Source organism: Bufo gargarizans, chromosome 2, assembly GCF_014858855.1.
Source record: "Bufo gargarizans isolate SCDJY-AF-19 chromosome 2, ASM1485885v1, whole genome shotgun sequence".
Taxonomy (NCBI): Eukaryota; Metazoa; Chordata; class Amphibia; order Anura; family Bufonidae; genus Bufo; species Bufo gargarizans.
The window spans coordinates 186,395,025-186,422,145 of NC_058081.1; the positions used below are offsets into that span (position 1 = coordinate 186,395,025).

General features: G+C 43.1%; 1 protein-coding gene across 15 annotated transcripts in view; it reads left to right on the forward strand.

Moving 5' to 3' along the window:
* Window positions 1-27,121, forward strand: part of LOC122927676 (proto-oncogene Mas-like) — a 248,088-nt gene that overhangs the window by 105,992 nt on the left and 114,975 nt on the right. For 9 of the 15 annotated variants that reach the window (XM_044279751.1, XM_044279759.1, XM_044279748.1 and 6 more), the window contains one exon: window positions 19,970-20,129. The exons of 5 other annotated variants lie outside the window; for them this stretch is intronic. Coding sequence is in view for 3 of the 10 variants with exons in the window: in XM_044279759.1 (XP_044135694.1) it covers window positions 19,970-20,129 (160 nt within the window). In the remaining 7 variants the exon portion in view is untranslated. Of the gene's footprint in view, window positions 1-18,248; window positions 18,742-19,969; window positions 20,130-27,121 lie in introns of those variants that run through there. One more of the 15 variants, XM_044279757.1, reaches the window with a different exon arrangement.

Here is a 27,121-nt window from a genome sequence, read left to right on the forward strand (position 1 = left end):
GATCCGTAGCTGAATACGCCATTGAGTTTCGTACCCTGGCAGCAGAGGTGGGCTGGAATAATGAGGCTCTGGTCGCTGCTTTCTCTCATGGTCTCTCGGATGCCTTGAAGGATGAGATTGCAGCCAAGGACCTACCAGTGGAGCTCGAGTCCCTTATTTCTTTCCTGATTTTGATTGACACCAGACTCAGGGAGAGACCTTCCTTTAAGGAGAGCCTGCGGAGGCCTTCTAACAGATTGGCGCCTACGTTTGCTGTCCCACCCGTGCCTCCCTCTCCTCCCACGCCTCCTGGGGATGACTGGTCTGGGGGTCAACCCATGCAGCTGGGGGTTGCTCGCCTGTCCGAGGGGGAGAGGGTACTCCGGAGACGCGAGGGCCGATGCATGTACTGTGGTCTCGGTGGGCATTTTCGGTTGGCATGCCCGAACCGTCCGGGAAACGCTCGCACCTGAGATCCTGTCGGGGGCAGATCTTGGGTGGAGTCTCCTCGTCCCCGGTTTCCCGTGTTGACAAACCACTGATTACTGTTGTCCTCTCCTGGGTCGGGGGCTCGGTGACGACCCAGGCGTTGGTGGACTCTGGTGCTGGTGGCTTGTTCATTGATAGTGTGTTCGCCGCCGCCAATTCCATTCCTCTGCAGCCTCGAGGTTCCCCACTGGCTCTTGAGGCGATAGACGGCAGACCCCTTCTGCCGCCACACGTGACTCAGGAGACCCTTCCAGTGGGGATGGCCATTGGTGCCGTTCACAGAGAGTCGGTCTGTCTCCAGGTTATTTCGTCTCCACACTACTCGGTGGTCTTGGGGTACCCCTGGCTCCAGAAGCATAATCCGACTTTCGATTGGAGATCGGCCGAGATCCTCTCGTGGTCACCGCAGTGTGGGGCTAGTTGCATCCATGGGCCTGTCAAGTTGCTGTGTACTTCCTCGGACTCTCTGTTGCCTCCTGAATACGAGGAGTACCGGGATGTATTCGATAAGGTGCGTGCGGTTGCCCTACCTCCGCACCGCCCATACGATTGTGCCATAGAGTTACAATCTGGTGCCGTTCCTCCTCGTGGCAAAGTCTATCCACTGTCGGTAGCGGAGAATGAGGCCATGGAGGAGTACGTGAGGGAGGCGCTTTCACGCGGACACATTCGCAAATCCTCGTCCCCGGCAGGGGCTGGATTTTTCTTTGTGAAAAAGAAGGGCGGTGAGTTGAGGCCTTGCATCGACTACAGGGGTCTCAATCGCATCACGATCAAGAACGCTTACCCGATACCCTTGATTTCCGAGCTGTTCGATCGCCTCAAAGGGGCCACGGTCTTTACCAAACTCGACCTGAGGGCGGCATATAACCTGGTAAGGATCAAGGCGGGCGATGAGTGGAAGACCGCGTTTAACACCAGGACCGGTCATTATGAATCCTTGGTTATGCCCTTTGGGTTGTGCAATGCGCCCGCAGTCTTCCAGGAATTCATCAACGATGTTTTCCGTGACCTGTTGCAGCAGTGTGTGGTGGTCTATTTGGATGACATCTTGGTATATTCTGCATCCATGGAGGCCCACATTCTGGATGTCAGACGAGTGTTGCAACGCTTACGAGAGAACAAGCTGTTCGGTAAGCTTGAGAAATGCGAATTTCACCGATCCCAGGTAACCTTCTTAGGTTACATCATTTCCGCTGAGGGGTTCTCCATGGATCCTGAGAAGGTTTCGGCTGTCTTACAGTGGCCCCAGCCCAGTGGGCTTCGTGCCCTGCAGCGCTTTTTGGGCTTCGCCAATTATTATCGGAAGTTCATCAGGGACTTTTCCATGCTAGCCAAGCCTCTCACGGATCTGACCAGGAAGGGCAGTAATCCTCAGGTCTGGCCGCTCGAGGCCATCCGAGCTTTTGAGGCTCTAAAGTCCGCCTTTGTGTCGGCTCCGATTCTGTCGCATCCCAACCCTGGGTTGCCTTTTGTCCTCGAGGTGGACGCGTCTGAGACGGGAGTAGGCGCCCTCCTGTCTCAGCGTAGAACACCAGAGGGTCCTCTGCTTCCTTGTGGGTTTTACTCCCGGAAACTGTCTTCCGCGGAGTGCAACTATCAGATTGGTGACAGGGAGTTATTGGCCATCGTGCAGGCCCTTAAAGAATGGAGGCACTTGCTCGAGGGCTCGGTGGTTCCGGTTCTCATCCTGACGGACCACAAGAATCTGACCTACCTCTCTGAGGCCAAGAGATTGACACCACGTCAGGCCAGATGGGCTCTGTTCTTGTCACGTTTTAATTACGTGGTCTCCTACCTACCCGGCTCCAAGAACATCAGAGCGGATGCCTTATCACGGCAGTACTCCGAGCTGTCCGGGGAGGAGTCGATTCCGACTACGGTCATACCCCCGAATCAGATCCTGGCTGCTATTCGCACCAGCCTGACCTCTCCTCTGGGTGAGCAGATTTTGGCGGCTCAATCTGGTGCTCCCTCTGGGAGACCCAACGGCAGATGTTTTGTGCCTGAGGAGTTGCGCACTCGGTTGTTGCGAACCTACCATAACTCCAAGGCCGCGGGGCACCCTGGAAAGAATCAGCTGTCCTGGGCGGTTTCACGTCTGTTCTGGTGGCCTTCTCTACGTTCCGACATCGCCGCATATGTAGCGGCATGCTCCGTTTGTGCCCAGAGTAAGTCCCCTCGGCACCTTCCGTTGGGCCTTTTGCAACCCATAGCCACCGGGGAGCGTCCATGGTCACACCTGGGGATGGATTTCATTGTGGACCTTCCTGCATCCCGAGGCCATACGGTCATTCTCATGATTGTGGATCGGTTTTCCAAAATGTGCCACTGTGTTCCTCTCAAGAAGTTACCCTCTGCACAAGAGTTGGCCTCGATTTTTGCCAGGGAGGTCTTCCGGTTGCACGGTTTGCCCAAGGAGATTGTGTCGGATCGGGGGAGTCAGTTTGTGTCCAGGTTCTGGCGCGCCTTTTGCTCCCAGTTGGGGATTCATCTCTCTTTCTCCTCGGCCTACCACCCTCAGTCCAATGGGGCCGCAGAACGATCCAATCAGGCCTTGGAGCAATTCCTTCGTTGCTATGTCTCCGATCACCAAGACAATTGGGTTGACCTCCTGCCTTGGGCTGAGTTTGCCAGGAACACGGCGGTGAACTCTTCCTCTGGGACGTCTCCCTTCATGGCCAATTATGGGTTCCAACCTGCCGTGTTACCGGAGGTATTCTCTCCCCAGGATACTCCGGCTGTGGAGGATCACCTTTCCGTCCTACGTACTTCTTGGGTACAGATCCAGAGGTCCCTTGAGGTCTCTGCGCAACGCCAGAGACTCCAGGCTAATCGCAGACGAGCGCCCGCTCCTTCCTACCAGGTCGGAGACCGTGTATGGTTGTCCACCCGCAACCTCAACCTTCGAGTGCCCACTCCCAAGCTGGCGCCTCGCTTTGTTGGTCCCTTCCGAGTGCTTCAGCAGGGTAAACCCGGTAGCCTATGCCCTTGCGCTTCCTCCTGGCATGCGGATCTCCAACGTGTTTCATGTCTCCCTGTTGAAGCCATTGGTGTGTAATCGTTTCACTTCCTCGGTTCCTCGGCCCCGTCCGGTCCAAGTGGGCAATCGTGAGGAATATGAGGTGAGCAATATCCTGGACTCACGCCTGGTCCGCGGTCGGTTGCAGTTTTTGGTCCATTGGCGTGGTTATGGTCCAGAGGAGCGTTCCTGGGTTCCCTCCACAGATGTCCATGCTCCTGCGTTGCTCCGAGCCTTCCACGCACGCTTCCCTCTGAAACCGTTCCTTACTCCGCGGAGGAGGGGCCCTTGAGGGGGAGGTACTGTCATGGTCTTACCTTCTCACTGTTCTCCTTCGTTTGACATGTGCTGGCGGCCATCTTGGTTTCTGGGTTTCTTGTAGCCTCCCACCCTGCGGCTCCTCCTTCCCACTGGGAGGAGCTGGATGCCTAGCTCATATATATAGAAGGTCTGTGGCTTCAGTTCCTTGCTTGGTCCTCCTGTGTGCACATGCTTCAAAGACTGCTGCTGCTTCTGGTTCCTGATCCTGGCCTCGTCTGACTACCCCGTTGGTTCCCGATCCTGGCTTCGTCTGACTACCCCGTTGGTTCCTGATCCTGGCTACGTCTGACTACCCCCCTGGTTCCTGACCTCCGTCTACGCAAGACCCTGCTTCAGTTTAGCCATCCGTTTGGACTTTAGCTACGGCTTGATTTTCAATAAAGCCTTCTTATTCCACCTATCTCTGTTGTACGTCTGGTTCATGGTTCCATGACATAAACGCGGCGGTGGAGGAGGAGGAGGTGGTAGCCTACGCTGCTATTTGGTTTTCATTTTTAATTTTTCTTTTTAAATTAGGGTCCACCCCAAAACATTGAGGAATATAACCCATGATAACCCCCTCGATTCGTGCCAAACACACGTTCAGACAATACACTGGCTGCAGGGCAGGCCAGCACCTCCAAGGCGTAAAGGGCAAGTTCAGGCCATGTGCCCAATTCGGAGACCCAGAAGTGGCATGGGGCATTATTCAGTACAAGTAGGCGTGTTCACACATACTGCTCCACCTTGTAGCACGTCCCCATGATGTTCACGATCCAATTGGATATCTTCTCTATCAACTTTCGATGTTCTTTTATGCGCCTAACATGGTTATCACGGGTGGCTTGGAATCAGGGTTCCAGGTCGGAGGGGGAGCCTGAGAAAGGGATACCACATCCAAGGGAGATACCACATCCAAGGGAGGTCAATGGATGAAATTAAATGCAATTGAGCGGAAATGTGGGACAAAGTATTGAAGCATAAGCTTCCAAGTTAAGGAGGGGGCTCGCGGCAATTACCCACTCCCGACTCAGGGAGGTAGTGATGATAAATAACAATACAGGACTCTTAAGATGCCCTGTTATTTGAATGATTAATTAAAAATTACAGGGAATGTCACTGCGGTATTTTGGATTAGGAAACGTTAAACAGGAGAGGCCCTGCTGCCGCTTTGTTGACTCTAGATAGCTTCTGCCTGATCGCACGTCCCTGTGATGTCCACCATCTATTGGGATATCTTCTCTATCAACTTTCGATGTTCTTTTCTGAGCCTACCATGTTTATCACGGTTATCGGCGAATCAGGGTTCCACGTCAGAGAAGGAGCATGAGAAATAGAGACCACATCCAAGGGAGATAAATGGATGACATTTTATTTTGATTGAGCGGAAATATGGGAAAAGTTATTAAAGCAGAAGGATTGAAGGAAAGGGCCAATTAAAGACAAATTTTAGAAATTTAAGTCCCTGTCATCTATGCAGAGTAGGGGTTTTTCATTGCCAGAAATGGGTTAATGTCACCCACCAATGGAACAGATTATTTTTACAAATTTCTGTCCGTCACCTATGCAGAGCAGGGGTTTATTCACGTCAAAAATTGTAAAATGTCAACCCAAGAATGTAGCAGAAAAATTTGTGAAATGTTTTAACCTGTCTACTAGGTAGAGCAGGGGTCTATCACAGCCAAAAATTGTTGAATGTCACACGAAAATGTAAAAGAAAAATTAGTGAAATTTATTAGGCTGTCAACTAGGTATAGCAGTGGTATACCGCACCCAAAAATTATCGGCGAATCAGGGGCGCATGAATTTCACCCAAAAATCTAAGAGACAAATTAGTGCATTTTTTTTACCTGTCTACTAGGTATAGAAGTGGCATATAACACAAAAAATGTGTGAATTTTACCCAAAAATGTAACAGACCAATTGTCATAAAATACTTACAAAAAAAAACACAAAAACTTGATTTATGAGGTGGAGGTCCATATGGAGTAGGAGTTTGAGGAGGCGGTGGATGTAGCAGTGTAGGTGGAAGTGGCGGTGGCGGAGGATGAGGTAGCCAACACAGTTTTTTTATTTTTTTATTTATTTATTACGGACACCCCAAAAGAGTGGGAAATATCAAAAATACAACAATCAGCAATTGCGCTGTAGTATTGCAATTGCTGGGTAAGGCCAGTTTACATGTCTATTCTGCACAAGGTACGGACAAGTCCTGTGGGATCCATGCCTGGTTCATTTTAATGAACGTGAGCATGTCCACATTGGCTGTAGACAGGCGGCTGCGCTTGTCTGTGATAACGCCCCCTGCGGTGCCAAACACACGTTCATATAATACACTGGCTGCTGGGCAGGCCAGCAGCTCCAAGGCGTAAAGGGCAAGCTCAGGCCATGTGCCCAATTTGGAGACCCAGAAGTTGAAGGGGGCAGACTCGTCATTCAGTCCGTGTAGGCGTGTGCACACATGCTGCTCCACCATGTTGGTGAAATGCTGCCTCCTGCTAAGACGTTCCATATCAGCTGGTGGTGCTGGTTGTTGTGGCGTGCTGACAAAGCTTTTCCACATTTCCGCCATGCTAACCCTGCCTTCTGAGGTGCTGGTGGTGCCCCAGCTGCATTGGTGACCTCTTCCTCCTCCTCTGCCTTCGCATTGTGCTTCCATTGTGCCCCCGCTGTCAGGTGGGAATACCACCAGAAGCGTGTCTACCAGGGTGCACTAGTACTCACACATCTTATGATCACGCTCCAGTTCGGAATTAAGGACCGTACTTTGTCCTTGTAACAGAGATCCAGCAGCGTGGCCACCCAGTAATCAGCTCAAGTTAGAATGTGGGCAACTCGGCGGTCGTTGCGGAGACACTGCAGCATGTAATCACTCGTGTGCCAGGCTGCCCAGAGGCAACAAAAAGGTGTCCTCTGTGGGAGGTGTATCGTCTGTGTCCTCTGTATCCCCCCAGCCACGCACCAGTGATGTCCATGAGCTGATCTGGGTGCCCTCCTGCTGCGAACAAGGTTCCTTCTCCTCCATCTCCTTATCCTCCACCTCCTTATCCTCCAGAACTGTGCCCTGGCTGGGCAATTGTGTACCTGGCATTTGTAGGTGCAGGAACCCACCCTCAGAGCCACTTGTGAATGACTGGCCGGAAACCCTAGGAAATGATCCCTCTTCTTCCTCCTGTGCCACATCCTCTTCCGTCATCGCCAGCAGCATTTTTTCAAGGAGGCATAGAAGTGGGATAGCTACGCTGAGAACGGCGTTATTGCCACTGGCCATGTTGGTGGAGTACTTGAAACAGCACAACAAGGAACACAGGTCTCGCATGGAGGCTCAGTTATTGGTGGTGAAGTGGTGCTGTTCCGCAGAGCGACTAACCCGTGCATGCTGTAGCTGAAACTCCACTATCGCCTGCTGCTGCTTTCACAGTCTGGCCAGAAGTTCCACCTTGTGGGGACGTCGCATATGAGGCGGTGAGCGGGAAGGCCGAAGTTACGCTGCAGTGTTGACAGGCGAGCAGCAGCAGGGTGAGAACTCCGAAAGTGCGCACAGACGGCACGCACTTTATGCAGCAGCTCTGGCATATTGGGGTAACTTTTAAGGAATCTCTGCACCACCAAATTTAGCACATGCCCCAGGCAAGTGATGTGCGTCAAACCAGCTAGTCCCAGAGCTTCTACGAGATTTTGCCCATTATCACACACCACCAGGCCGGGCTTGAGGCTGACTGGCACAAACCACTCATCGGTTTGTTGTTACAGGCCCGTCCTCAGCCCCTGCGCAGTGTGGGGTTTGTCCCCCCAAACAGATACGTTTTAAAGCTGCCTGCTGTCGTTTACCCCTGGCTGTGCTGAAGTTGTTGGTGAGGGTGTTACGCTGACCAGGTGAGGAGCTGATAGAGGCTGAGGAAGCAGAGTAGGAGGATGAAGCAACAGGAGGCAAACTAAAGCGCCCTGCAATCCTCGGTGGTGTAAGGACATGCGCCAAACTTCTATCCGCCTCAGGTCCAGCCGCCACTGCATTTACCCAGTGTGCTGTTATGGAGATAGAACGTCTCTGACTGTGATTACTGGTCCACGTATCCGTATTGAGGTGCACCTTGCCACAGATGGCGTTTTGCGCAGTACACACCTGATTTTGTCCCCTACTTGGTTGTGCAGGGAAGAGATAGCTCGCCTGGAAAATAAGTGGCCGCTGGGCACGACGTACTGTGGGACTGCCAAAAATGGCTGTATTTCAAATAACTGAATTAAAAACCTGTATATAAAGGGTGTATCTCACACGTCCTGACCCACAATAAAGATTTGTGCTAAAAATGGGTATTTGATTAATAACTGAATATGACAGCAGTATATAGCCCTTGAATTCCAAAGATCTTGATGCTGCAAGGCCTGACAAATTGTGTATTTTGCACAATAAAGGGTGTTTTATTAATAGAACAATATAACCCCAGTATATAAAGGGTGTATATCACATGCCCTGACCCACACTAGGTCGCTATTAAAGATTTGTGCCCAAAATGGCTTTATTTCAAATAAGTGAATAGAACCAAACTATGTAAAGGCTGTATCTCACAATGACATATGTAGCAAAGGCTGCAAAATAAACTTTTTTTCCCCAAATGTGTGTTTGTTTAATAACTGAATATGACAGCAGTATATAACCCTGGATTTCAAATGTCTTGATGCTGCAAGGCCTGAAATTTTTTTATTGTGCCCACAAAAGGGCGTTTGATTAATAGAACCCCAGTATATAAAGGGTGTATAATCACACGCCCTGACACACACTAGGCCGCAATTAAAGATTTGTGCCCAAAATGCCTGTATTTCAAATAACTGAATAGAAAACCTGTATATAAAGGGTGTATCTCACACGCCCTGACCCACACTAGGCTGCAATTAATGATTTGTGCCCCAAAATGGCTGTATTTCAAATAGATGAATAGAAAACCTGTATATAAAGGGTGTTTCTCACACGGCCTGACCCACATTAGGCTGCTATTAAAGAATTGTGCACAAAATGGCTTTATTTCAAATAAGTGAATGGAACCACACTATGTAAAGGCTGTATCTCACAATGACATATGCAGCAATGGTTGCAAAATAAACATTTTTTTCCCTAAACTCGGGTTTGTTTAATAACTGAATATGACAGCAGTATATAACCCTTGAATTTCACACGTGGCAAAACAGTGTGTTTTTAACCCCTTAAGGACATAGGGCGTACAGGTACGCCCTTGTGTCCTGGTACTTAAGGACACAGGGCGTACATGTATCCCCCGCCTGCCTCCCCTTGAATAATCGTTGGTGGACAGTGGGTATACCAGTGTGTCAGCACATTGCTGACATCCTGGTATAAACGGCTGACATCGGTGATGCGATGTCAGCCGTTTAACCCTTTCCATACCGCAGTCCGTATGGACCGCTGTATGGAAAAGGTTAATTGTCAGGGAGCTCCCTCCCTCTCCCATTGGGGGGCTGCTGTGCCTTTAAGAGAGCCCCCAGACAGCCCCGTCCTTACCCTTCCCCGTCTGCGCAGTTTTGCCTACAACTGAGCAGACGGGGAAGGTTCCCATGGCAACAGGACGCCTTCTCAGGCATCCTGCTGTTAATTGTGCTGAACAGATCTGTGCTAAAGGAATAGATCTGTTCAGACAAAGTGTAAGTAAAATACAGTATAAAACACTATATAGTGTAATGTACTGCATTATACAGACATCAGACCCACTGGATCTTCAAGAACCAAGTGGGTCTGGGTAAAAAAAAAAAAAGTAAAATTAATTAAGTAAAAAGTAATTAAGTAAAATTAATTATGTAAAAATTAAGTAAAAATAAAAAAAACATTTATCACTGATTAATAATGAAAAAAATAAAATTCCCTACATGTTTGGTATCGCCGCGTCCATAACGACCTGATCTATAAAACGGTCATGTTACTTTATCCGAATGGTGAACGCCATAAAATAAAAAATAAAAAACTATGATGAAATTGAAATTTTGCCCACCTTACTTCCCAAAAAAGGTAATAAAAGTGATTAAAAAAGTTGCATGTACGCCAAAATTGTAACAATCAAACCCTCATCTCATCCTGCAAAAATCATACCCTACCCAAGATAATCGCCCAAAAACTGAAAAAACTATGGCTCTTAGACTATGGAAACACTAAAACATAATTTTTTTGTTTAAAAAATGAAATCATTGTGTAAAACTTACAAAATTAAAAAAAAAAGTATACATATTAGGTATCGCCGCATCCGTATCGACCGACTCTATAAAAATATCACATGACCTAACCCCTCAGGTGACCACCGTAAAAAAATAAAAATAAAAATCGGTGTAAAAACAGCCATTTTTTATCATCTTACGTCACAAAAAGTGCAATAGCAAGCAATCAAAAAGTCATATGCACCCCAAAATAGTGCCAATCAAACCATCATCTCATCCTGCAAAAAATTAGATCCTACTCAAGATAATCGCCCAAAAACTGAAAAAACTATGGCTCTTAGACTATGGAGACACTAAAACTTTTTTTTGTTTTAAAAATGAATTAATTATGTAAAACTTACATAAATACAATTTTTTTTTACATATTAGGTATTGCCGCGTCCGTGACAACCTTCTCTATAAAATTACCACATGATCTAACCTGTCAGATGAAGTTGTAAATAACACAATAAAAACTGTGCCAAAAAAGCTATTTCTTGTTACCTTGCCACACAAAAAGTGTAATATAGAGCAACCAAAAATCATATGTACCCTAAACTAGTACCAACAAAACTGCCACCCTATCCTGTAGTTTCTAAAATGGGGTCACTTTTTTGGGGTGCATCAGGGGGGCTTCAAATGGGACATGGTGTTAATAAATCAGTCCAGCAAAATCTGCCTTCAAAAAACCGTATGGCATTCCTTTGCTTCTGCGCCCTGCCGTGTGCCCGTACAGCAGTTTACGACCACATATGGGGTGTTTCTGTAAACTACAGAATCAGGGCCATAAATAATGAGTTTTGTTTGGCAGTTAACCCTTGCTTTGTAACTAAAAAAAAATTAAAATGGAAAATCTGCCCAAAAAGTGACATTTTGAAATTGTATCTCTATATTCCATTAATTCTTGTGCAACACCTAAAGGGTTAACAAAGTTTGCAAAATCAGTTTTAAATACCTTGAGGGGTGTAGTTTCTTAGATGGGGTCACTTTTATGGAGTTTATACTCTAGGGGTGCATCAGGGGGGCTTCAAATGGGACATGGTGTAAAAAAAAACAGTCCAGCAAAATCTGCCTTCCAAAAAACGTATGGCATTCCTTTCCTTTTGCGCCCTGCCATATGCCCGTACAGCAGTTTACGACCACATATGGGGTGTTTCTGTAAACTACAGAATCAGGGCCATAAATATCGAGTTTTGTTTGGCTGTTAACCCTTGCTTTGTAACTGGAAAAAAAGATAAAAATGGAAAATCTGCCCAAAAAGTGTAATTTTGAAATTGTATCTAAAGGGTTAACAAAGTTTGTAAAATTAGTTTTGAATACCTTGAGGGGTGTAGTTTCTTAGATGGGGTCACTTTTATGGATTTTTTACTCTAGGGTTGCATCAGGGAGGCTTCAAATGGGACATGGTGTCAAAAAAACATCCAGCAAAACTTGCCTTCCAAAAACCAAACGGCGCACCTTTCACTCTACGCCCCGCTGTGTGGCCGTACAGTAGTTTACGGCCACATATGGGGTGTTTCTGTAAACGGCAGAGTCAGGGAAATAAATATACAGTCTTGTTTGGCTGTTAACCCTTGATTTGTTAGTAGAAAAAATGGGTTAAAATGGAAAATTAGGCAAAAAAATAAAATTCTCAAATTTCATCCCCATTTGCCAATAACTCTTGTGCAACACCTAAAGGGTTAACAAAGTTTGTATAATCCATTTTGAATACCTTGAGTGGTGTAGTTTATAGAATGGGTCATTTTTTGGTGGTTTCTATTATGTAAGCCTCGCAAAGTGACTTCAGAGCTGTGGTGGTCCCTAAAAATTGGGTTTTTGTAAATTTCTGAAATATTTCAAGATTTGCTTATAAACTTCTAAGCCTTGTAACATCCCCAAAAAATTAAATTTAATTCCCAAAATAATTCAAACATGAAGTAGACATATGGGGAATGTAAAGTCATCACAATTTTTAGGGGTATTACTATGTATTACAGAAGTAGAGAAACTGAAACTTTGAAATTTGCTAATTTTTCCCAATTTTTGGTAAATTAGGTATTTTTTATGCAAAAAAATATTTTTTTTTACTTCATTTTACCATTGTCATGAAGTACAATATGTGATGAAAAAGCAATCTCAGAATGGCCTGGATAAGTCAAAGCGTTTTAAAGTTATCACCACTTAAAGTGACACTGGTCAGATTAGCAAAAAATGTCCTGGTCCTAAGGTGAAATAAGGCTGTGTCCTTAACCCTAAGTTCAGACCTGAGCGTTTTACATGATTCCCTATGGGAATGGTTCTCACCTGGGCGTTTTACAGTGTATACGATCGCGCCCGACACTCAAAAAAGTTCTTGAGCTTTTTTGAGGCGTTTTGTCACGCGTTCCCGTACATAGACTTTCGGGAACGCGCGACAATGTGTGTTCGATTGTCTCTGTATGCGCGATTGTAAACACCCGTACAATCGCGCATACAGAGCGCTCCTTTCAGAACGCTCAGGTCTGAACCCAGGATAAGGGGTTAAAAACACAGAAAATGATGGCTTTATTTCTAGCTTAAATTGTACACTGCCTTAAATTGTACACTGTTTTTTTTTGGTAACAGAATATGAAAGCTGTATATATTAAACATGAATTTTACACTTGCAGATCTGAAAAATAGTGGATTTTGGCGAAAAAGTTTTGTTTTTTTTAAACCCAGAAAATAATGGGTGTATTTCTAGCTTAAATTGCACACTGACTTAGGCCTCATGCACACGACCGTTGTGTGCATCCGTGGCCGTTGTGCCGTTTTCAGTTTTTTTTCGCAGACCCATTGACTTTCAATGGGTCCGTGGAATAATCGGAAAATGCACCGTTTGGCAGCCGCATCCGTGATCCGTTTTTCCTGGCCGTGAAAAAAATATGACCTGTCCTATTTTTTTATGGCCAACGGTTAACGGACCCATTCAAGTCAATGGGTCCGTGAAAAATCACGGATGCACACAAGATTGTCATCCGCGTCCGTGATCCGTGTCTGTGATCCGTGTCCGTTTTTTCCTATCATTTCAATGGCAAACTTGACTTAGATTTTTTTTTTCATTTTTCATTTCCGTGGATCCTCCAAAAAGCAAGGAAGACCCACGGACGAAAAAACGGATCACGGACCTACGGACCCCGTTTTTGCGGACCTTAAAAAAAAACGGTCGTGTGCATGAGGCCTAAGGCCTTATGCACAAGGCCGTTGTTGTGTTCCGTGTCAGTTGTTCCGTTTTCCGTGATTTTCTGCGGACCCATTGACTTTCAATGGGTCCGTTGAAAACTCGGATAATGCACTGTTTGTCATCCACGTCCGTGATCCGTGTTTTCAGTCCGTCAAAAAAATAGGACCTGTCCTAGTTTTTTCACGGACAGCGGTTCGCGGACCCATTCAAATCAATGGGTCCGTGAAAAAACACGGATGCACACAAGATTGTCATCCGCGTCCGTGATCCGTGTTCGTTTTTTTCCTATCATTTGCATGGCAAACTAAACTTAGATTTTTTTTTACTTTCCTTCATGTTTGGAGGTCCTCCAAAAATAAAGGTAGACACTCGGAAACAAAAACGGACACGGACCACGGAACAACGGAACCCCTTTTTGCGGACCGCAAAAAAATACTGTCATGTGCATGAGGCCTAATACAGATGTTGTATATTGCCAAAAAAGTGATTTTTTGGTAACAGAATATGAAAGCTGTATATATTAAACTTGAATTAACACTTGCAGATCAGGAAAATAGTGTTTTAGGCAAAAAAAAGTGTGTTTTTAAAACCCCAGAAAATGATGGCTGTATTTCTAGCTTAAATCGCACACTAACTAATCTAGATGTTGTATATTGCCAAAAAAGTGTTTTTTTTTATAACAGAATATGAAATCTGTATATATTAAACTTGAATGTAACACTTGCAGATCTGTAAAATAGTGTTTTTGGGCAAAAAAGTGTGTTTTTTTAAAACCCAGAAAATTATGGCTGTATTTCTAGCTTAAATTGCACACTGACTAATCCAGATGTTCTATATTGCCAAAAAAGAGGGGTTTTTTTGTAACAGAATATGAAAGCTGTATATATTAAACTTGAATTTAACACTTGCAGATCTGTAAAATAGCGAATTTTGTCAAAAAAGTGGGTTTTTAAAAACCCAGAAAATGATGGCTATATTTCTAGCTTAAATTGCACACTGACTAATCCAGATGTTCTATATTGCCAAAAAAGTGTTTTGTTTTTTTAACAGAATATGAAAGCTGTATATATCAAACTTAAATGTAACACTTGCAGATCTGTAAAATAGTGGATTTTGTCAAAAAAGTGTGTTTTTAAAAACCCAGAAAATTATGGCTGTATTTCTAGCTTAAATTGCACACTCACTAAGCCTGCAAATGCACCAGATGTTGTAAATTGCCCAAAAAATTGTGATTTTTTTTTACAGATTATTTGTGCTGTTTTTAAAGCTTGAATTTCATTGTCCCAAAAGCTCAGATGCAGTGCTGGCGCATTGAGCTTGCATAAAATGGCAGCCGCCAATGCCCACCTAACTGACTTATAAAAGTTATATTTTTTTAGTCAGTGGGCTCAGGGCAGGATAAAAAAAATGGTGCCCTGCACCCACACAACACAATGTATGTAGATAGCTGAGTTAAACCTAGCCAGGAGTCGAATCCCTACCAATCTGCTATTGATATCCTGTCCAGAGGATAGATCAACAATATCATCACACTACACAACCCCTTTAATTTCCTCAGACTCTACTAACTATCTAAAGGTGGTCATACACGTTAAACACATGTCGGCATGACTATCTAACTTGTATGGGGATTTCTCTACTCTCCGCCAACAGCATATCAGCAAAAAAAAAAGCAAAGATACTTATTTCTTTCTCCCCATTGAATAAAACATGCACATTCAAATGAGACAAGTGTGTTGACAGCTATATTAAAGAGTAACTGCCCTTTCTTAAAACTTTATACATGTCATGGTGATACGTCAAAAGTTTTGGTGGATGCCCAGGTGCTCAGACCTTCACTGATCACTGCAACGAAGTTATCCGCTGAGTAGTGTACCCCTTTGACTATTATTCACTCTCCTCAGAGAGATGAGCTTTCAGTAGATGAAGGCAGGCTCATTGACTTCTATGAGATAAGATTACCTTTCTGAGGAGAGATGATCAAAGACAAAGGGGCAAGCTTTGTTACTACCCCTAATCTGGTAGAACTGAATATGCACATTAATGGGGGAGTTGAGATAATTTTAGAGTTGTCTCAGCCAAAGCCGAATTTCAGTTTAGCAAAAAAAAAAAAATAGAATTTTTTTCATAATCCCCCTTCCCAAAGAATTAATCTGGGATCTGGATTTCAAACTTCTTTTACTATAACCTTGGCAAAGACAAAGTATTTATGTTTGGAAAGTTGCCCTTAAGATTTTGAAGTGAATCTGTGGCAATCTTGGCAATCTTGGAAGGAACTGCCATAAGGCATGTTGCCATTATTGTCTTACAACATATAAAGTACTAATTTTTCAAATTTCTTGACATAACAGTCTTCAATAGGAAATAGCACTAAGTAGAAATCCTAGACTGTATTATATTGTTATATGCAGTGACCCCCTGGGAAGCTGGTATAGAGGATAGGAGTGGTAGTAGCCTTGATGAGGTGTTGTGTCATAGTGTACTCCTTAAGGCTCCCTGAGGATTGGTGCAGTGGAAATATAGCATTGAAGAATGTATTAAAACGTAACAAAGTCTTTTTTTAGTAAGTACAACATAGAACTTTAAATACATACAGTAGCGGCAGACTTCAAGTGTAAATCTTCTCTGGCACCAGTAAATATATCAGGCCGGTTGGCTGGGGGCAATTTAGCACTAAGGTGATACTGGCCTACTGGTCATTTTGTGATGAGTGGCTTGGCTGTAATCTCACACCTAATAACAGCTTCTGCAATGCTAATGGCAGCAGTTCACATTGCTGTCTGAAATCTCAAGGCTTTACTTGAGCCTTGAACAAAGTTGATCGCTATAGAGAATCCTCTACAGGAGCTGAGAAGGTTACTTATTCCCCTCTTTGTCTTTGGAACTCCCCATCTTGGCCGGTAACTGGCCCAGCCCACTCCTACCAAGACGGGAGAAACAAGGTGGCTAGCCAACATTTGCCATTCTTTTCTTGCTGGAAACTATGGCCAGAAGGAAACAGTAAAATATATAATACATAACAATATAAACAACATATAAATTATAGTAGCTACTGTATATTACATATAGTGCACACGTCTATTGCATTTCTAGAATTTTTTAATTTACCTAAAGATTAATGGGACTAGTCATTAGAATGTTATTTTATTAAATTGATCGTCCAGTTCACAATATAAATTTTACAATAAATGTATAATACATGAAATACCTGGTCCCTTTTTAATCTTTTGGGTTTGGTTCTCCCAGTTCTCAGTCCCCTCTTGATTTCTGTAAAATGGCCACTGGCTTCTCAGACTATTTTATGCTTTGATAGTCTGTGACACTCCCCTCTGCTCTTGGACAGACCAGCCTAAGAGCAGATGACAGTGTCTCTGACTACTAAAGCAGTTAGCATAAAAGAGTCTGAAAAGCTGGACGTTATTTTACAGAAATTGAGAGGGGGCTGAGAATTGGAGGAACCAGACTGGAAAGATTAAAAGAAAGGTGTCTGGTATTTTAGCTAAGCATTTATAGTGATTTATATTGTGAATGAGAGGTTTATTTTAACTGTGTCTGTGTTACTTTTTATATATTTTTTAAACTATGTTTTCGAGTTTTAATGGGAATCTACCTGGTCAAAAATCAAAATCTAAGCATAGTGGCTTGTTTCCCATACAATAACCATACTTTTCTTAGTAAAATCTATTGCTTTTATTCTGCATGCTATTGGGTAATGGTATTAGTGATGAGCCGCAGGGACAATATCGAATTTGCGATATTTCACTAATATTTTGTAAAATATCCGTTGTATATTCGCGAACTTGCGAATTTGAGATTTTTTTCTTGATTGCGAAAATAAGCAATGTAATATTCGCGTAATGCATGCGCAATACAGGCGTGACTCACTTTTGCTACATTTTCCAAGCTGTTAGAAGTTTCCTGAGACTGAAGAAAATGGTTGGCCTGGCAGAACATTACATTAGCTTTATATGCCGATGGAGTGCTCCAATATATTTGCTATTGCACAAGTCAGCAATTAATGATGCGCATATTTTTGCGCAATACGTGCAACTTCATATTTTAGCAGGTCTGACTACATATTACTGGTTGGTGCCCTAAGTATTGTTGTGAACTTGTGACCAGTGATGGCCAGCTCGCCGTGTTCACCCGCAAACACATGCGAGCTGCGATCTTAACTCACAAGTCCGGCGAGGCACAGGTAAGTCCTTACCTGTGCCTGTGCTGCTAGCCGGTCTGAAGCAAATGCAGTCGGCGGGAGCAGGCAGCTCCAAGAACAGCCGCCGGGGGCCTTTATTGGGCTGTTCTCGGAACAGCATTTGTTTCAGACGGGCTCACAGCACAGGCACAGGTAAGGACTTACCTGTGCCTCGCCGGACTTGTGAGTTAAGATGGCAGCTCACATGTGTTCGCGGGCGAACACAGCGAACTGGCCATCACTGCTTGTGACATCACAGCACAATGTCTGTAGCATGTATGTATCGACAGCAGAACCTATCACACTGCACTGCAACAGCTACACTATTTCAGGATATAACCTACACTCACTATATCCCACTAACTATCTGTATTATATATATAAGCTATCTAACTATCTATCTAATATAATGAGTGGAAAGCACAGAGCACAGCAATGACACTGCTGTCTCTCTCAGAACTTTAAAAAACTCTATAAAATGGCTGCTGGGGAGGTTCTTATAAACTAAGGGGTAGGCAAATTTCCTATTGGTTACTAGGGATGTTGCTAAGCTCAGACAAAGACATTGCAGCCTTCTCATTGGCCCACAAGCAAGAAGCAGGGAGGGATCATTTTATAGAAGAAACAATTGCTTTGCAAACAATTGGAGTTAATTCACTCCTAACAAAATAGATGTGGTACAATTTTTGGGTAAACCATAACATGATAACAGAGAAAGGGAAAGGGTGGAAAAGGAAATAGGGGAAAGTAGGGGGGACAGGTGGGGGGGGGGGGGGGGAGGGAAGGCGGTACCAGTCAACTAATCAATTGTAAATAGTACAATAAATGATAACAAATAAAGTAAAATCAATTTTTACATTTTAACATTTAAACCTGTCAACTTGGCAAAAACTTGGAAACTTTTTCTGAAGTCAAGTATTCCATCCAAGGACTCCATATAACCTTATACTTATGTAAGTATTGTGCAACAGTCCATCTGAGTTTCTCAAAGTCCTGAATCCTCCGGATTTCGAGAAACCAATCTTTGACTGTCGGTGGGTCTTCTTGCAACCAATTTCGTGGAATCAGTATCTTTGCAGCATTTAGGAAGTGAATACACAATTCTGATTTTATATCTACATGACCCATATCAAATATGTAAAACAAAATTAACTTTTCTGTGAATTTGGACTTTGACTTAAACACCTCGTTCACTATTCTATTTATAGCTACCCAAAAGGGGGCGATGCGTGAGCATCTAAACCAGATGTGTGTATAATTGCCTGTGTCCCTTTTGCATCTCCAACAGCGATCAGAAATGTCCTGATTGATCCTATGCGTTAGGGCCGGTGTTTTATACCAGCGAGTCGTTAATTTGTATTGCATTTCCTGATAGAGGTAAGATTTAGAGATAGTAAAGGAATTTTTTAAAAATATGTTCTTTCTCAGTATCATTGAATAGTGTGTTAAGTTCTTTGTTCCAATTTTCTATATATGAGGGTAGGTTATCTGCTTTGTTAATTATTTTGTAGCATTTGGATACTAGGTGATCTCTTATTGCATTCTTGTGCAATAAGGATGCCAAAAGGTTATCTTCAACAGGTTCCATCTGCTCGTTAAAACATTTGGTCAGCAGCTTAGATAAAATTGTATATTTTTTAGGGGATATCTCCCTACATACAAATAATCTACGACAGTCTTCAAGGGGTACAAGGGTTTTGTTTCTAAAGATATCTCCTATAGGGGTTTTCCCCAACTGTTTGTTCTTCTTCAAAGTTTTAATTAGCGTGTACCAAGTATAAGGGATGAAACTGGCAACAGGGGTTTTTGTATCAAACTTGGAAATTAATTTTAAGGATCTATTAATACTATGCAATTTTTTTAAATGAATGTTTAGTAATCATATTTTGGCTTGTACTAAGGTTTTTAAGATATTGGGGGGTCTTCCATAACAGAGCAGTGAGGTAAACTTTGGAACAGTCTTGTTCTATATCTACCCAAATTTTATTCGTTGGATGGACACCCCATTCTAGTAATCTAGACAAAGTAGTTGGGTTGTAATAGTTCTCAATGTCCGGGAGACCTGTTCCTCCGTTCTTCCCACGTCTGGTCAGTGTGTTATATTTGAATGTATTGTGTTTCCCTTGCCAAATAAATTTTGCTATAAGATCCTTAGTTTTTTTAAAGAAATCTATGTGAATTTCTATGGGGAGGGTCTGAAAAAGATAAAGGAATCTAGGTAAGATCATCATTTTTATTTAATTGATTCTGCCAAACCATGACAGCCATAGTGAATCCCAATCTTTTAGCTGCATTTCGATAGACTTTAGAAGTGGTATAAAGTTAAGTCTGTAGACATCTGCGAGATCAAGACATACCTTGACCCCTAGATACCTAAAGGAATTTGGTGCAAGTTTTAAATGACTTACACTTTTGATTTTATCCCATATTTTATTGTTTAGGGTGACGTTGAACATTTCGGATTTGTTCAGATTAATCTTGAAGTCGGAGACCCTATTAAACGCCTCAAACTCCTTGACTAATACTGGAAGGGATTCTAATGGGTTTGTTAGAGCAAATAAAGTGTCATCTGCATAAGCTGCAATTTTGTGTTCTTTGTTTTCAGTGCGAAGGCCTTTTATTTTAGAATTGGATCTAATTTTCGCCAGGAAGGGTTCTAAGCAGAGTACAAAAAGGAGAGGAGATAATGAGCATCCTTGCCTGGTACCGTTAGTGATGTTGAATGGCTTGGAAAGAATCCCATTGACTTTGACGCAGGCGGAAGGGTAAGTATATAGGGACATTATTTTTTCAGTGAAATTTGTTGGGAGGGCTAATTTATTAAGGACTTCATGCAATAATCCCAATTGAGCCTATCGAAGGCTTTCTCCGCATCTGTTGCTATAAGTAGGAGAGGGGTATTTTTTGCACTTTGGATCATATGGAAGACCTTAATGGTGTTGTCCTTGACCTCCCTTCCAGGAACAAAACCCACTTGATCCTTATCTATCAGGAGTCCCATCAATTTTTGCAATCTCATTGCCAATAATTTAGCAAAGAGTTTGAGATCATTATTAAGTAACGAGATCGGTCTGAAATTAGAGCATTGAGTATCATCTTTGCCCTCTTTGGGAATGACAGAAATGTGCGCAAGCATAGATTCAGGCCTGAAAGGAGAGGCCAAGGAGATCCCACCAAAAAGGTGCTTCAAATGTGAAGCTAATAAGTCTCGAAACTTTTTATAATAACCAGATGAAAAGCCATCAGGCCCAGGGCTCTTGCCTTTTTTAAGAGAATCGATGGACTGTTTAATCTCGTCAAGAGAGAATGGGGAATTAAGGTTGTCGGTTTGGTCTTTCATAAGGGTAGGGAACTGTATATATTTCAAGTAGTCTTTTATAAGATCTTTTGGTGTAGGACCTGCATCTTTTCCCTCACAAAGATTATATAGTTTACTGTAGAAGACCCTAAAAACCTCAGCTATTTTTGGGGATTCAAAAAATTCAGTATTTGTATCTGATTTGATTTTGTGGATCCCTGTCATAACCCTCTCCTTACGTATTATCTTGGCAAGAGACTTGCCGCATTTGTTTGCATAGAGATAATGCCTAAATTTAGCAATGAATAAAACATTTGGGGCGTGGGTAAAAAGTAGATCTTTAAGTTGTTGCCTCAACAAAGTTAGTTCACCTTCCATTTTTTTACAAAGAGACGCCTTGTGAAGTGTCTCTAGTTTCTTGATTTTCATCAGGACTGTGTCAACCTCTTTTTTTTTTTTTTTCTTTTTTTTCTTTAGCTCCCATCTGAATCATATGACCTCTGAGGACTGCTTTATGCGTCTTCCAAGTTAGTATGTCACAGCCGTGACCTCTAAGGTTTTCATTGAAAAAGTTGTTTAGATGGTAGGTGAGACTATCAACATTTTCCTTTTTGGCAAAAAGACTTTCATTAAGTCTCCAAGTCCTGGGTGATTTAGAGCAAAGACCAAATTGGAAATTTGCTTGGAGGGGGGCATGATCCGATAATAAAATTGGTTCGTACTCTTTTTTTTTATATTGCCTAATTCTCTTTGACCTATTAGTAAGTAATCTATTTTTGAGTAGAACTTGTGAACCTTAGAAAAGTATGAGACGTCTCTGGCTGTCGGGTTTAGCGCCCTCCAGGCATCGACCAGTTGGTATTGATGAAATAGTTTTTTAATCATCCTAAGTCGGCGGAATGGAACTTTGGTCCTGCCATGGGATGTGTCCACATTAGGTTCCAAAGCAACATTGAAATCACCTCCAAAAATCAGAGTCCCATCCAAGAATGGATCTAGTTTATCAAAAACTAACTTGAAAAATGAAGACTGTTTGGTGTTCGGGGCATAAATATTAGCGAAGGTAAACAATTTCTCCCCTATCTTCCCTTTGACAAATATGAATCTGCCATCAGGATCCGACAGAATGTCAGTTTTGGTAAATTTAAGATGTTTGCTGATCACTACGGAGACACCTTTCCTTTTTTGAGTGGGTGAGCAGGCATTAAACCACTGTGTGTAGTAATGGTGTTTAGTTATAGGGGTATAAGATTTCTTAAAGTGGGTCTCTTGTATGAAAAGTATGTCAATTTTCCATTTATGGAATATTTTTAGGGTTTGGCCTCTTTTGGATGGAATATTTAGACCGTTAGCGTTAAAAGTAACACATGTGAAATCTGTCATTATGCAAGTAGTAAAGGACAGTAGCTATAAGTGTTATTGACTGGTAAAAACTTGAACAATTGTAAACTAACATTTTTCAGTACACCTCAAAGACAGAGTATGGTACTGAAAAGAAAAGGAAACAAGTAGCGGCTGGTCTGCAGAGAAGATCAAGAAATCTCCTCCGCAGAGCAGAGTTTAAGGTGCTAAATTTCGCACCACTTGGGGGGGTGACTATAAAATAGTCAAGTGGTAACAGGTTGTAAGCTATGTGTGTAAGAGAACAGAATAACTTAATCCTAATTGAAAAAGTAAGCAATTAAACTACAAATTACAAATTGGCAGTCTAAAATGCTAAATTGGTGAGTGATCTGGATTTAAGAAACTAAGACCACTGACCAAACCAAGTCAACTTAAGCAAACAATGTAACATTTAAACAATTTGAGTCACATTGGGCGTCATACACCCCATATTCAGAATCAGACTAAAGCAAGTTAAGCAAACAAAAAAGGATATGGGGCTATCATCAGCCCGGTGTAAATCCTCTGACGTTCTTCCTGGGGGCCCTTGGTTGAGAAAGTTCGGAATCTTCATTCCTTCTTTGTTTGGGGGTAGAAATCTTCTCCCATCTATCCACTCTAGGTAGGCCAGGAAATTCTTCTGATGGGTCCTTCGAAGTCCAGTCAGGAATCTCAATTTGACCTAAGTTCAGCTTTGGGAGGACTGAAAAGAGATCATCAAGTGACCTAATAGTGAAAGGTCTGCTATTGTGGGTTACTAGGATCCCGAATGGATATAGCCACTTGTATTTGATTCCGTTTTCTCTGAGGGCTCTGGTAAAGGGCATCAGCTCTCTCCTTTTATCCAGCGTGAATTTTGAGACATCTTGATAAATCGAGATCTCCCCTCCTTCATATTGTATACTACTAGTCAGATGGGCTTTTTTCAGAATTTCTTCTTTGATGCGAAAGCTCAGAATGTAGCAGAGAATATCTCTGGGGGCATCTTTAGGTGCATTTTTGGGACGAAAAACCCTGTGGGCCCTCTCTATCCCTAGATCGTAGGTACCTTCCTTGCCCAGAAGCTCCAAGAAGATATTTAGCAGGACTTCAGAGACGTTTTTATCTTCTATTTCTTCTGACAGGCCTCTCACTCTCAGGTTGTTTCGCCTGGACCTGTTTTCCAGGTCGTCAATATGTAAACGTAGTTCATACATTTCTTTTTGTTGGGATTTGACTGTTTGTTCAAGATGTGAGGCATGTTGGTTGATTTTTTCATTTGATTCCTCCAGTGTATTAACCCTAGAATATATTTGTTTGATATCTGACTTTATTTCCGTGATTTCAGATTTTATTATGCTTTTGAATTCCTTAAACATGTCCCTCATATTTTCCGCTGCAGGTAATGTTTTGATGTATCTTCTCAGATCATCCTGGTCATCTTGGTCTTGAGAAAAGGCCTCCTCTTCACTATCAGACCCCGAGCCCAAACCCTGGGGATGAAGGAATTTGCTTTTTTTCTTCACGGCCCCACTCGGGTATTCAGGTTCTGATGAGACTGAGGTTAGGGGTTTACTGGAGTCAGAGGATTTTTTAGGTGTTTTGGAGGATCTATTCTCCTCCGTATATCCTGTTGGTTTCCCCATGGTCTAGTAATGATGGTAACAAAGAGATGCTACTGTAACGTGATGTTGTATGCCGTCAGGCTTAGACGGCATACAACATCACGTTACAGTAGCGTAGAACTTATATATAGGAGAGGAAGTGAGAGACAGCTGATTTAAAATATGCTGTATTTTCACATGAGAGGGTATTGACTCGGTCTAGCATCTTCAATCTGTCATCACATCATTGGAGGATAAAGCTGAGATCAGTCACATATGGGTAGGCAAACCACTAGCAGTAGTTAAATGTTGTACTGTGTATACCAGATCTTATTTAGTAATTTGACCACCTCTTCTTCTGGCTGGTTCCAATATAGGTCTCTGCCACTGTCAGCTGCAGGACCCTTATACAATCTTGTTAACAGTTAAGGATGAAGTCAATTATAAGGGGTTAACTGGAACAGTTCTCTCTAATCTTGGTAGAAGCTTATAGCGCTGTGTCAGCTGGCTGTAGTCACTTCAAGCTTTCAGCTAATAGCTCAGGAGTGACACTAAGTAATTTCCTTATTCTTATCAGCGCTGTCCTCCTGTGCTCTATGACGTGCAGATAGCAGCCTCTCCAACTGCTCTTTAGTAAGCTGTGAATGGGGTGCTTATCCTCATGTCGGTAGTAGGGTCTGTGGGATCGGGACCCGGCGGGAGTATTGGTGCCTATCAGACAAGTACCCAGTACCTTTAGTTGGGAGCCGACTTTCTGTGTATCGGCACCTGACTTGGCTCCGTCTCCCGCCGTCCAGCGCAGCGATCCCGGCACTTGAGGCAGCTCTGCTTAGTTCCACTAAGTGTAGTGCTGCGGCGGCTCACTCTTAAAGTGGCGGGACTCCAGCGGTAGGACTTCAGCGGTGCAGTCACAATCACAGCGGTGTCGGCAGCCTGTCTCCTGGTCAGCGATGTAGATGAGTTGTCCCCACTCGTGGTCCGGTCTGTGCGCAGCAGGTTGAAGTCGGCTGTTAGATCGCTACTGTACCAGGCCGCGCAGTATATAACAGTCTCTTCAGCGGCTCAGAATTTCTTATAATAAGGGTTCTCACCCAGTGCAGGACCGCATTAGTTGACCGATTATATTTGGAGCTGTAGTGGTGCGGGGGACACCAATGAACAGCCAGATGTTTGCAGCTGTAGGCCAAAATACAGCCCGGTGCTTCAGGTTGTCCTGTAGGTCGCACACTCCAACCACCCTAAAAAACAATAACGTTTAATATCTTTGGGTTCCAGTCGGTGTCTTAATTCTGAATCTGTAGGTTTTAGTATGATAAATCCAGATTTTGCGGAGATATGATGGTTTTTAATCCGGCTGCATGCAGAGCTCCACCACACTGCTTCCACTCAGCTCTGCAGCCAGCTCCGCCCCCATTTAATCAGTTATTTATGTATTATAAAGTGCTACTTAATGTTAATAATAATGTCTTGTGTAACTGAGGCTCAATGAAAAAAAAAATATACACTACTCATAAAAAGTTAGGGATATTTGGCTTTCGGGTGAAATTTATGGAAAACGTAAAATGTTCACATATTACAGTTGCAAGAAAAAGTATGTGAAGCCTTTGGAATTATATGGATTTCTGCACAAATTGGTCATAAAATGTGATCTGATCTTCATCTAAGTCACAACAATAGACAGTCACAGTCTGCTTAAACTAATAACACACAAAGAATTAAATGTTACCATGTTTTTATTGAACACACCATGTAAACATTCACAGTGCAGGTGGAAAAAGTATGTGAAACCCTAGACTAATGACATCTCCAAGAGCTAATTGGAGTGAGGTGTCAGCCAACTGGAGTCCAATCAATGAGATGAGATTGGAGGTGTTGGTTACAGCTGCCCTATAAAAAACACACACCAGTTCTGGGTTTGCTTTTCACAAGAAGCATTGCCTGATGTGAATGATGCCTCGCACAAAAGAGCTTTCAGACCTACGATTAAGAATTGTTGACTTGCATAAAGCTGGAAAGGGTTATAAAAGTAAGACAAATTGTCTATAAATGGAAAAAAATCAGCACTGCTGCTACTCTCCCTAGGAGTGGCCGTCTTGTAAAGATGACTGCAAGAGCACAGCGCAGACTGCTTAATGAGGTGAAATCCTAGGGTGTCAGCTAAAGACTTACATAAGTCTCTGGCATATGCTAACATCCCTGTTAGCGAATCTACAATACGTAAAACACTAAACAAGAATGGATTTCAGGGGAGGATACCACAGAGGAAGTCACTGCTGTCCCAAAAAAACATTGCTGCACGTTTACAGTTTGCACAAGAGCACCTGGATATTCCACAGCAGTACTGGCAAAATATTCTGTGGACGGATGAAACAAAAGTTGAGTTGTTTGAAAGAAACACACAACACTATGTGTGGAGAAAAAGAGGCACAGCACACCAACATCAAAACCTCATCCCAACTGTGAAGTATGGTGGTGGGGGCATCATGGTTTGGGGCTGCTTTGCTACGTCAGGGGATGGACAGATTGCTGTCATCAAAGGAAAAATGTATTCCCAAATTTATCAAGACATTTTGCAGGAGAACTTAATGCCATCTGTCCACTAGCTGAAGCTTAACAGAAGATGGATGTTGCAACAGGACAATGACCCAAAGCATAGAAGTAAATCAACAACAGAATGGCTTAAACAGAAGAAAATACGCCTTCTGGAGTGGCCCAGTCAGAGTCCTGACCTTCAACCCGATTAAGATGCTGTGGCATGACCTCAAGAAAGCGATTCACACCAGACAGCCCAAGAATCTGATCGTTGTGCACGTCTGATCTGCAACTACAAGAAACATTTGGATGACGTTATCGCTGCCAAAGGAGGTTCAACCAGTTATCAAATCCAAGGGTTCACATACTTTTTCCACCTGCACTGTGAATGCTTACATGGTGTGTTCAATAAAAACATGGTAACATTTAATTCTCTGTGTGTTATTAGTTTAAGCAGACTGTGATTGTCTATATATCCATATCATTCCAAAGGGTTCACATACTTTTCCTTGCAACTGTTTATCATGAAAGTAGAGCATTTAAGTCGAAGCATGCAAGGGTGATTTCCTCACCTCAAACAACTTATTGAAACAAAAGCCAACAACAGTGGTGGATACACCCCCACCAAAAAATTTCCATGTCTCAATAACTGGTCATGTGGCCTCGAGCATTAGAGATGAACAATTTTCCCAAATGATTCGATTCAATCCGAATTTATTCATGGCAAATCTCATTCAAAAACAGATATTTCCTGGCTGTAGAGAGCCTGTATAGTGGTCTAGAACACTGTGCCTTGCAGAAATACGCATAGCGAGTCTGCTGTGGTAGCGAAACAATATTGTGAGTCAGTATACTCAGATGACAGGCATCTCTCTTAGAATAACTGCACACTTCACTTATTTGGGCAGTTATTGACAGTGATGGCCAGTTTGCAGTGTTCGCCAACAAACACATGCGGGCT